The sequence below is a fragment of the Arvicola amphibius genome, chromosome 4, assembly GCF_903992535.2.
Source record: "Arvicola amphibius chromosome 4, mArvAmp1.2, whole genome shotgun sequence".
Lineage (NCBI taxonomy): Eukaryota > Metazoa > Chordata > Mammalia > Rodentia > Cricetidae > Arvicola > Arvicola amphibius.
In genome coordinates this window covers 61,887,074-61,899,430 of record NC_052050.1, presented here as the reverse complement: position 1 = coordinate 61,899,430, position 12,357 = coordinate 61,887,074, and the positions used below count along the sequence as shown (strand labels likewise).

Below are 12,357 nucleotides of genomic sequence, written 5' to 3'. Positions count from 1 at the left end.
CACCCTCTGACCCCAAACCTATATCCCCCTCTGAAGTCCTCTTGCTAAGATGGTGGAGGGCCCACAGCCAGCTGAAGCTCATGTAATCTCTCCTGCCCTTCATACGGAACTGGGCTTGCCAACAAATAGACCACCCACTCCCCAAACCGCTTACACCAGCAGTGCTCACCACAGCACGGCACAAGTCATCCGCAGGCAATCTCATATCGACAGATGAACGGTGGGTGAGAAAAGGCCGCGGCTCCCCAACCCCCACTCTGCCGCAGAGTCAACCGACTCCAGCCTTCCTACTTCCTCTCTATCTGGTCCCTTCCATTCTCCTCTCTGGTTCCACGAGATGGGGTTTTCAGCATCCACAAGCATAAAGAATCTGTGGTATTTGACTCCCTGTGCCTGGCTTACTTCACCTACATTTTAAAGACCTCAGGGGAAAGTTTAAAGTCTCACGACATGCAGAAATTGATAACTACTCAAGCACAGAAATGCCCGGTAGCCTGATCAGATCCCTACATGATCCCAACACACACCCAATGATCACCCTGTGTCTCACAGACTTGGACTGCTCTTCCAGTGCAATACCAAGCAGCTACATCAGATGGCTCACAACCACCTGGAACTCTAGCTCCAGAGAACACAAGGCCTCCTCAGGTACCTATACACACATAAACACACTCAGATCCAAACACACAGGGGACAGAATATGTACATTCCCAGAAATATTTGACTGTTGAATTAAAAAGGGTAGCGTTGTTGCTGGCGATGGCTCACACCTTTAATCCCAGCACTTGGGAGGTCGAGGCAGGCGGAGTTCGAAGTTCTCTGTGAGTTCGAAGCCCAGGCAACCTGCTCTACCCTTAGACATGGAGAAACTGAGGCTCAGCTGGTCCAGAACAAGCAGAGGCCTAATGACTAACTACTGATCCGCTTCAGATCAAGAAGACCAGAGCAGCCATGAAGGAACCAAAAGCAGCATGCAAGTTAGGGCTGCCTCACCATGGACGAGGAGCTGGGCCTGGGTCCGGGCTTGACCAATGTCACAGGAGTAGGTGTCACTGTCTTTCCTCTCCAGGGCATTGATGGTGAGCTTCAGGGTTAAGCCATCCTGGCTGGGGACATGCTTCCCTGAGGCACGCAGTTCCAGGAGGCCCTTGCGCCATGTCACGACGGATGCTGGGTGCTCTGTCTTGCATGCGAACACAGCCATGCCCTTCTCTTCCACCTGCAGGTCAACCAGCTCCTCCGTGAAACGGTTTGCCTTTTCTGGGTAAGGGACAAAACAGGCAGAGATAAGGGCCTAAAGCTCCTTACACCATGCAGGCACCGTCCCCCCACAACCTGGGCACACAGGCTGACCTGAGGGGGTACCTCCACTGAGGTCCCGGGGGTGGCCCCAGGCCATGCAGCAGGGGAGGCTGACAAGGTCGCGTGCTTACCTTCCACAAGGAGCCTGGCGGTGCTTTTGGAAGCCTCTGTCTCACAGGTGTACTCTCCGGAATCCTTGAGTGAGGCCTCGCGGATGACCAGCACAGCCCTTGTGCCTTCGCTGAGCAGGTCGTACTTCTGGCTCTTTCGGATGGCCTTCCCGTCCTTCAGCCAGCGCACAGAGGTGCCCGCCCTGGATAGCTCACAGCTCAGCGTCGCGTGTTCTCCGAGCGTTGTCCGCTGGTCCTCCAAGGGCTTTGTAATCTCCACTGGCTTCTCTGTAATAAGTAAGGCTGGTTCCCATGAGGTACACCCTTGGCCGCAGAATCAGCCATGACCTAAGGCACACTGCAACTGCAATAACCTCTTATAAACTGCCTCAGCCAGGGCCAGGATAAAAACAGGCAGACACTGGAGAACATGCATTCTCTAGAGATCAAAACCTACAGCCCTTGACTCCTGGGACCTTAGACAGCTAGAGACTCAAGACTTTGAAGTTCTGGAAGCCCCCACTGTGACAGTGAGATCTAGGAAGCATGGGCTATAAGGGTAGCTCGTTTAAGGCTCATACAAGGCTATGGCCGCAGTTTGGCTGGTCCATGTGCAGATGCACCCATGAACACAAGCTCCAAGACACCAGGCTACTTCCCTGCCTCCCTGGCCTCAATTGAAGGGTCAGACTGGCTGAGTCAGCCACACACACTGAGAGCAGTCAGCCCATGGATGAGAGACTGAAATTCTCAGCTCACTCTAGAAATTCAAATATGTTCAGGCAGGGATATGACTCCGTTCAATAATCAAAATTCCCCCAGCACCAGACATATTGGGTCCCCACCATGATGAGTAGACAGTCCCTAGCAGCATCCCAACAGTGCCCCAGTCCATGGTATCAGGCCCCTGGCCCCAGCCACAGCACCCACCTCTGACGATGAACAAGGCCTTGGATGTGAGGCCCATCACCGAGAAGACCACCTCCCCTGCATCACTGAGCGCAGCATCTTTGACCGTCAGAGTATATTTGCGGCCCTGGCGAGTGGTTCGAAAGTGGCCAGAACTACCCACTGTCTTCCCGCCGACGGTCCACACTGCTGGGTCACTCTCACTCTCGTGGGACAGGACACACTCAAAGCTGCAGCTCTCTCCCTCCTGCACCTCCACTGTCTTTAGCCTCTTGGTGATGCCCACATGCAGATCTGTGGGATATAAGAAACAGGTCACCAGTCAGCCCACAGATGTCAACCTCAGGGAACAGTAGTCCCCATGCCAGGCAGTGGGAAAGGTCAGGTCACACTGCAGGACCTGGTTTCCCACTGTTCCTAGCTCCACACCTGACAACAAAGAGTGCCATCACAAAACTGGCACCAAAAGCCTAGCTTCAAGCTGGCATGGCCTAGTGTTTGCATGATTGACACCTCTGAGCTGTCAATTAAGGTGGTTGAGAGAAGGAGGCTCCTCCACGCTTCTAACCATCTTGTAACACCAGGAGAGGAGGGACAGGGACCCCATAAATGACCCCTTCCAGAGAGAGCAAGTCTTGTCCTATGAAAACCTCACTGTGCTCCCTTCCCATAAGGCCGTCCCGGAGCCCCAGAGAGACCATGAATGAACAGGCTGCCAACCTGTCTCCTCCAAGCCAGGATGCCAGACCCGAGCCAGAGCCAGGTGGCTGGCCAGGCTGAGAGAGGTGTGCTCAAAGGGACCTACCTCTTTGAAATAACGGGGCTGCGTGGGGCAGCACCTATGAACCTATGGCCTTGCTGGGGCTCTGTAAAGAACAGGAGCATAGATGGCCCGGAGGCCTGTTCACCTGCAAGTAGCACATCTGCCCTTGGCTGGGAGCCCTTTACGGTTTGTCTCCTGGTCACACCTCTTAGTGTCTCGTACATGCCTGGCTGATTCCCTCCCAGTCCCAGCACATGGTACAGAGCAAATGCCAGAGACCTGAAAGGATCCATACCAGCCCCACACTGTGAGGCTCCGTAGACAATTGTTCCTTAGCCCATCTGCCTGCCCCTGGACCTCAAAGGGCTACATTAAGCCCTATGTGCTATAGACAACATCTTTGGTACCTCCTGGATACACAGAACAGCCTTACGGGCTTGAAGGGCAGCCTGGAGCCTCTGGATGGAAGAAGGCTTAGCACCCTGTGGTGGTTTGAAAGAAAATGGTCCCCATAGGGAGTGGCACTATTATGAGCTGTGGTCTTGTTGGAGGAAGCGTGTCACTGTAGGGGCTGACTTTGAGATCTCATATATGCTCAAGCTATGCCCAGTACACAGCTGCTTCTACTACCTGTGGATCAAGATGAAGAACTCTCAGCAGCTTCTCCAGAACCACGTCTGCCTACACGCTACCACGTCCCGCCATGAAGATAATAGACTAAACCTCTGAACCTGCAAGCCAGTCCCAATTAAACATTTGCTTTTATAAGAGTTGCTGTGATCATGGCATCTCTCCACAGCAACAGAAACCTTAACTAAGATAGCCATCCTGCATTAGAGTCCCAGCCACTCACCATGCACACTGACCCTGGACCGGGTCTCCGCACTGCCCACGTGGCAGGTGTACAGTCCAGCATCCTCATGGCTCAGGTCATGTACCGTAAGGCCCCGAGTGCCTGCCTTGTGTAGGAAGTCATACTTGTCACTGGGACCCAGCTCCACGCCATCTTTGCGCCAAACCACACGTGCCTCGGGGTCTGAGACCTCGCAGTGCAGGGCCAGCGTGCCACGCTCTTCTACAGATACGTCATCCAGAGCTTTCAGGAACACCACCGGCTTTGCTAAAGGAATGGCATGGCCCGTGAGGGGAGCCTGTGCCTGCCCAGGGGGAGGGCACCCCACAGACTCCACAGGACTCCTCACCTCTGACCACTAGCCGGGCAGAAACTGACACCTTCGGGGAGGTGGCACGCACAGTGCCTGCGTCAGCCTGACGGACACTCTTCAGCACCAGCGTGTGGAGACAGCCCTCATGGCTGATCTCGTGGAAGCTGTCATTGTACAGGGGTATCCCATTGAGTGACCATTCGATGTCCTCGTCCTTATGGGACAGCTCACAGGAGAAGCAGGCCCGGCCTTCCTCCGTGGCTTCAACATCCTTCAGAGGCTGAGTCACCGTCACCTCCCGAGCTGCAAGGCACACACCATCACCTCAGTACTGTGCTATCAGCCACCCCCGGCCCTGGAGTGGGGTCCACCGCCCTCCACTCCTTCCCAGCTCTCTACCTTCCACAGTAACCTCGGCACTGCTCTGGGCGTTACCCGCCTGGCACCGATAGACCCCAGCATCCGCTGGAGTAAGCCGGAGTATGCGCAGCTCTGCCATCTGGCCCTCCAGCACCATCTTGAACTTTTCGGACGGGGCCAGGGGCGTGTCCCCCTTGTACCACTGAACAGCCTTGGGGGCCGGCCTGAAGTCACAAGACAGGACTACCGACTGCAGCTCACGCCCTGCTTTGGGTTCCAGTGGCCGTGCCAATACCACGGGAACGTCTGGAGAGAACAGCGCAAAGGCAGGGCTGGGAGCCGCAAGCACCCAGACCGCCCTGCCTAGCCCAGATGCTAACCTGTTTGCAAACACAGCCCTTACAATGTGCTGATCACTTCCCTTGAGAGTGTGCTGCACAAGCCCCTCACTGCCCACACACCTCTGTCCCAGCCAACATGTACTGCCCCATGCTGCCCTGCCCCAACGCCCTGCCGTGCCTGAGTACCTATACCCCACTTTTCAGGCCTCCGACCATATCCCCACTCCCAAAGTCAGCTCCTACTAAGTCCACCCATGTACCACCCAGGACCAGTGTTCTGCTCCACATGCTGTCAAATCACTGAATAGTGTCTACCCACAGCCTTGAGCCCAAGCATGATTGCTTCAGCCCCGGCCACCTGTGCCTGGCCACTTTTCCTGTCTTTCTACCCACGGCCCTAGACTAGGACCACCCCCGTCTCCGAGCTGAGTCCATCTTCAGCTTTGCCCCAGAAAGTACACTAACCTGAGACAACAAGCTGGGCCGAGGAGCGGGACTTGCCGATGGTGAAGTGCACAGGCCCCGTCATGGTGGAACAGGTCTTGTGTAGTGTCAGCCGGTGCACCGTGCCGTCTTGCTCCAGGCCCACATTGCCCCCCGCCTGGAGGACAGTCTTACCAAGGAGCCACTTGGGTGGCCTCACGGAAGGGATGGAGGTCTCACATTCAAACCAGGCTGGGGCAGGCTCCATAACGGTCACGTCCTGCAGGCCTCGCACAATAGTGATGGATTGCTCTGTGGATGAGGAGCTGGTCACCAGTGAAACTCAGCCAGAGGGACCAGTCTCCCCATCCCACAAGCTGTCTGTCCCTTCTTATCTCTCTCTACCACGTGGCTAAGCATCCTTCCCCATCTGTCTGAGGGTCCCTAGTCAGACCCCTTTCAGAGGTGACATGGAAGCCACCAGAACCTCCAGGGAAAGCCACAGAAACCGCAAATCATCTCCCCAAAACCCAGGAGGACCGTCCACCCCTTCATCCCATACCTTCCACGAAGAACTGGGCACTGGTCTTGACATCCCCGGCGTCACAGGTGTAGGTATCTTCATCCTCGGGCTGCACGTCATTGATGACCAGCTTACGGTAAAGGCCGTCGCTGACCAACTCATACTTGGGCCCAGACTGCAGCTCGACTCTGCCCTTAAACCATCGCACCTGGGCACTGGCCCGGGACACCTGGCACTCAAGCACACCCCGGTGTTTTTCCATGGCAATCTTGTCCCGCAGTGGGCGCAGGAGGGTCACAGGCAGCTCTGTGGGCACAGTCAAGTGGGGTCAGCATGGTGACCTGGATGGACATTTTGCCTTGGCAACCTCCTAGGAGCCAAGAGACTGACCTCTGCTCCAAACCAGCTGCCCATGCCTTCCACCTGGGCCAACAGGTGGCCAAGTCAAGCATCCTACCCAGGGCTACCCGAGAGTCTGCTGGGTGCAAAGTGGAGCTTGGTGTCTTTGCACCTCCTCTCACCACTGAGGAGACCATACTCTCCCCTCTCCATGAGTCACTGCTGCCTTGTCAGGAAGGGGTCCTAAGGCATCCCAGCTGTGGGAGGCCAGCTGCCTGCGAGGCCCAGCTCACCATGTCCAGTCTCTGTCCTCCCCTGAGCCCTCCTCACCTTTGACTCGGAGGTGGGCTCTTGATTCTGCGTTTTCAGCTACAAATTTGATCTCCCCTGCATCTCCGGCCAGTACCCTCCGGAAGATAAGAGTGTACGTCCTCCCTGGAGACAAAGGACACTCCGTATTACTGAGAGAGAAGCGCAGCCTGGGAAACCCACCCTGCTGCCCCGCAGCCCTCTGACCTTCCTGCCGGATGCGCACGTTGTCACTGGGCCGTAGCTTGCTGGATTCTCGGAACCACAGGCCAGGAACCTCATCATGGGACACCTCACAGGAGAAAGTGGCACCCTCTTTCTCCATCACCTCCACATCCTCCAGTGGTTTCGTAATCTGAACACTGCGGCCTAGGGGAAAGGAAAGAGGGTTGTTGCAGAGGTTTGAACAAGGCTGGCCCCCATAGGCTCTTATATGTGAATGCTTAGGGCGTGGCACTAGGAGGTGTGGCCTTGTTGGAGGAAGTGTGTCTCTGGGAGTGGACTTTGGGGTTTCAAATGCTCATGCCAGGCCCAGTGTCTCTCTCTTCCTACTGCCTGTGGATCGGGATGTAAAACTCTCAAGCTACCTCTTCAGCACCATGTCTGCCTGTGCCCTACCATGCTTCCCGTCGTGATGACAATGAACTAAACCTCTGAACTATAAGCCAGCCCTAATTAAATGCTTTCCTTTATAAGAGTTGCCATGGTCATGGGGTCTCTTCACGACAATAGAACACTGACTGAGACCACTGCCCAGAAGCATAGGCTACTCCCAGCACAGCCGCCATCTTGCCGTTGGGCTGTGGGGAGCTGGGGTACCAGAGAGCACTACTTATACCTGCCAACCTTCCTTGCCCTCTTTGACCAGAACTCACCCTGCACCTTCAGAGAGGCCGAAGTCTGAGCATCAAGAGCATCACACACATAGACACCCTGGTCCCCGATCTCACACCGGTAAATAACGAGACTCCTGCAGGCTCCCTGGGCCACTATGCCCACAGTCTTGCCTGGCCGCAGCTCCACACCATCCTGTGGGGCAGAGAGGACTGGTCAGGCCCTAGAGTGGCTCTGTAGAAGGGGTTTGCCTCCCAGACACCCACAGGGAGAAGCAGGGAGGAGGGAGGAATACCTTCAGCCAGCGCACATCTACAGGCCGTGACAACTCACACTCCAGGGTCACCTTCTCTTTTTGGGTGGCCACCACATCCTGCAGTAGCCGGGTGAAGCTCACCGGCAGCTCTGAGATGGGAGGCAGGGAAGAAGCCGCGGAGTTAGGAGGCGCTTTCTGATGCCGTGGGCTAACTGTAGCCACACAAGGGGTTTTCCACTTTCTGCCTGGTCCCAGCTGCCTCCCTGGACCACTCAGGAAGCTGAAATAGGTGTGCTCGGGAGGGGGGCTGCCAGCCTTCACCTACTCACCCGTGACTATCAGCTGTGCAGACGTGTGCACGCCCTCAGCCCTGAAGGCCACCAACCCACTGTCCTGTGGCCTCAGGGCTGAGAGTGTGAGGATGTGCACAGGGCCTTGCACGGTCAGGTGGCATGCGGGCCCAGGGTAAAGCCGCAGGCCATCTCGAGTCCAGCTGCCCTCCACATCAGCATGAGACAACTCCACATCCATGGAGGCCGTGCCCTGTTCCTTAGCCTCCACGGGCTGCAACCCTCGAACCAGCCGGACCTGCCGCACTGTCAGAGGGACTCCAGTGAGCTAGTAAGCTGAGACCCTCCAACCAGCCGGGACTCAGACACAGATGTGGGTTCAGCCAACCACCACAGGCCACAGAGCAGAGTGAGGCCCCAGGAGTTAACCCCCCAGCCCCCACCTCCATCCAGCTCTGCCTCAACCCCAGCTGACCCCCAGGCCTGACCCCCTACTTCCTCCTCCAACTCTTCCTTCTTTGGATCCACTTGCCGGAACCAGGGTGGACTGCCTGCCTCCCCAAAAAGCAACCCCACCAGCAACCTCACAGCCGACACAAAGCCACACCCCCACTTCTGGAAGAACCCCTCCCTTCCTCTGAGGTCCCGACCCTGGGCTTACTTTCTACATTGAGCTTGGCCTGGGTCTTGTCATCTGGTGTCTCGCAGCCAAAGAAGCCGCGGTCAGTGAAGCTCACGCTGCGCAGCACCAGGCGGTGCCGAGCTCCCTCTGCGTGGATTTCCACGTTCTCGCTGGGTGCCAGGACGGCAGCGTTCCGTGTCCACTTCACCTCAGGCCAGGGGCGCGTCAGCTCCACCTCCAGCGTCACAGAGCTCTTCTCCTCCACCGTCTGAGGCTCAAGTTTCTTTCTGAAGAGGACTGGTGCCTCTGAGATACAGAAGGGCAGGGGTCATCTTGGTCATGGGGGTCAGGCCCCACCCTAGGCCAGCCTGAGTCTAGGCCAGAGAGCCCCAGCGTGCAAGCAGTCCTGCTTCAATCAGGGTAGGCCCCAACTGCAAACCTTACATAGGTGCATTTTATGGGGGAAGCTAAGGCTGTTTCTTCAATCCCATCTCCCCTGCCCCCAGCCCAAGCCCTGCTGCCTGGCTGTGATCAACTGTACTGGACTCCTAACTATGGGTAGATAACACAACGGCCAGCCTTCAGCTTCTGAGCAGGGCCACTCCACAACCCCTCAGCCACTGTCCCATTGTCTTCCCTTTAACGATGCCCCAGGATGCCTGCTCATGTTAAGATATATGGGGAGGACAATGGCTCCAATGTGGGTCTTGCTGACCCAGCATCCCCCCTCCTCCGGGAGGTCCACCCATCTTCATTACCCCCATACTCAAGAGCCTGCCACATCTTCAAATAAAGTCCTGGCTCTCGAAGTGCACCCATCCCTTCCGCTTTTGAGTGCAGCCTCCCACCTGATTCGCCACGGCAGACTCAACCAGAGACCACTTTCTCCAGAAAGAGGTCTCTCTGGATTGTCTCGGCCTTATCCCTGCTCCTACCAAGTACACTTGAAGAGGCAATACCTAGTCCCCCCGCCACCAAATCACCTCTGTTGCCACCACGGAGTCCATGTCCTCCAAGGCCAACCAGATCATCCCAACACACGTGAGCACTATGAGGCTGCCTTATCCATTCACGCGGAGGGAAAGGCACCTATTGCAAGAACCCACTGGCTATCCTGACAGTCCTGCCGGCTTCCAGCTCACCTCGGACCCGGAGAGTGGCAGAAGATGAGGCACCCTCAGCCTCTACTGTGACATGGCCAGCATCCTCCAGGGTCAAGCCCAAGATGGTCAAACTACAGGTGGCCCCACTCTGTGCCATAACAAACTTCTCGTTGGGCAGCAGCCGGGTGCCATCCTTGTACCACACAACCGCCACATCGCTGGGGGACACGACGCACTGAAAGGTGGCCTCTTGGCCCTCCTCTGCAACCACGGTGCTCAATCCAGATGTAAACTTGACCACTCGGGGAACTGCAGAGGGAAAGTCTTCTTCAGGGGCCACGGGAGAAGCTCCACAGAGCAGCATCCGAGACAGACACGTGGAAGGACCCCTCCCCTCGGAAGCCACTTGAGCTCACCCACGGGTACCTTTGACAGTGAGCTGTGCGCTGGTTCGGTCATCACGGCTCTCACACATGTACTCCCCTGCATCATCCTCTCGGAGGCCAGACACGGTCAGGGTGTGCCTAGGCCCCTCCGATGTCATCTGGAAACGCTTGCCCTGCCGCAGCTGTGTGCTCCCACAGCGCCACACGACCTCGGCCTGCTCTGGGGTCAGCTCACAGACCAGCTTCACAGTGCCCCCCAATTCCCCTTCAACAGGCTCCAGGGGTTTGGAGAACTTGGTGGCCACCTCTGAGGGTAGAAAAGGGTGTCAACCAGTGATCTGGGTAGATGGCCAAGTGTCCTGAGCTCCACTCTGGGGCTGCTCTGGGATACTGCTTACTTGTCTCTGGGGCAGATGCAGGGACCCTGGAGGAGATCCAGACTCCTTACCTTCCACCTGCACTGGAAAGTCCTGGCCTTCCTTGCCAACACGGCAGCTGTAGATGGCACTGTCCAACACCTGTGCACCTCTCACAGTCAGGGTGTGGGTGTCACCCTGGCTGGTGATCTCATGTCGTTTACTGCGGCGAATCTCTACACCGTCTTTGAGCCAGGTCACAGCAGCCACAGAGGGTGTGGCCAGAGTGGCCGTCAGGACAATGTTCTCATGTTCCTTGATCACCAGAGGCTCCCTGCGGCTGGGTCTCTCTGGAATTTGGGACTCGGGCTCTGGTTCTGAGAAATAAGTAAAAAGCATATAAGAAAAGACAAGCACACACGGCTCCCCAACAATGAGTGCTAGCTGCTGCCTTCGCTGTGTCCAGCAAGAACATAATGCCTCCTAAGGGCCATCATCACCAGTACTGTCCCAACCAAGATCCCAGGAGTCCTGCCTCCAGGGAGACGTCAGCCCACAGGGCAGAATGGCATAGAAGGGTAGACAACTCGCAGCCCAGGGTATGATTGGCCTGACCTGGGATGAGACTGGAAGTCATAGAAGCTGCCTGAAAAGCTAGCCTGGGAGCCAAAACATCATTAACAAAAGTAAGGGTAGGTATGCAGGAGACCAAGATGGTTCGGCAGAGCCTCGCCCAGCAACTGCACTTAGACGAACCATGTGCTTGAGATGTGCAGGTCTGTCCAGGGCCACCGCTAAGGACAAGCACAGCTATGTGGGTACAGTAGAGGCCAACTGCAGACAAATACCATGGCAACACGCTACAGCTGAACCACCAGGACTCCAAGGCCAATATAAGGCCCACGGGCCTGCAACGGGAAGAGCAGGTTCCTGAACCTCATAGCTCACAAGGACTCAGAACTGCAGGACGGTCCACTGAGGCCCCACCTAAACAAGGCCCTCTCCCCAGGGGTTCAACAGCTCTTACACCTGGAGAAGCCGGCCCATACCGGGCGGTGGTATGCACACCTTTAATCCCAGCCCTCGGGAGACAGAAAGAGGCAAATCTCTGTGAGTTCTGGGCCAACCTGGTCTACAGAGTGAGTTTCAGGACAGGCTCCAAAGCTACAGAAAAACCCTGTCTCAAGAAAAAGAGGAGGAGGAGGAGGAGGAGGAAGAGAAAGAGGCCAGCCCAACAGAACTGGTGATGAGGAAGGAGGTGGACAGGGACACAGACTGGTACAGGGGACGTCAGGAATACATGAGAAAGAGGCTCTGTCCTCAGAGTAGAAGGCAGGGGACAGTAGAGGAACAAAAACGGTCAGAGACAGGGTTGTGAGAACCAGACAAGGAACCCTCGTGTCTCAAATGGGTCAGCTGCATCTCTGCCTAAACACAATGACACCCACCTGTGACATCCAGACGGAAGGAGACCTTCTGTCCCCCGACCTCACAGCTGTACTCCCCAATATCCGCCTTGCCCGCCTGCTGCACCACCAGCCTCCTCTCGCAGCCTGAGGCCTCCACTCGAACCTTCGAGCTGGAGCTCAGCTTCTTTCCGTCCTTGAACCAGGTCACCTCAGTCTGGGCCTGGGCCACCGTGCAGCTCAGCGTGGCACTGGCCCCTGCCTCTGCCTTCACCTCACTGTGAGCCTGCTGCTCCTTGGCGAACACCACCTTGGTGTCTAGGAACAGATGGGGACACACAGGATCAGAGACACCATCCAGGTCAGGAAGATGGCACAGAGAAAGAAGGGTTGGATTATGGTGGCCGTAGGACAGAGCACCCTCCAGGCTCCATACTTGAGGGTTTAGGAAGTCCTAGTACCTCTTGACACAAAACCACAGTTCATGCACACATCCCACCATGCAACAGGAGGGTTCTCTACAATTCCTGATGCCTCACAGGTGGAGGGCCATTCCTGG

General features: G+C 56.5%; 1 protein-coding gene across 1 annotated transcript in view; it reads right to left on the bottom strand.

Moving 5' to 3' along the window:
* Positions 1–12,357, bottom strand: part of Obscn (obscurin, cytoskeletal calmodulin and titin-interacting RhoGEF) — a 142,391-nt gene that overhangs the window by 75,500 nt on the left and 54,534 nt on the right. Inside the window, 16 exon segments of the mRNA XM_038326509.1 lie at positions 994–1,260; positions 1,434–1,700; positions 2,343–2,615; positions 3,938–4,204; positions 4,287–4,553; positions 4,650–4,916; positions 5,417–5,686; positions 5,937–6,203; positions 6,567–6,671; positions 7,421–7,574; positions 7,675–7,784; positions 7,965–8,231; positions 8,587–8,853; positions 9,690–9,959; positions 10,077–10,343; positions 10,485–10,763. Coding sequence (XP_038182437.1) covers positions 994–1,260; positions 1,434–1,700; positions 2,343–2,615; positions 3,938–4,204; positions 4,287–4,553; positions 4,650–4,916; positions 5,417–5,686; positions 5,937–6,203; positions 6,567–6,671; positions 7,421–7,574; positions 7,675–7,784; positions 7,965–8,231; positions 8,587–8,853; positions 9,690–9,959; positions 10,077–10,343; positions 10,485–10,763 — 3,864 coding nt within the window.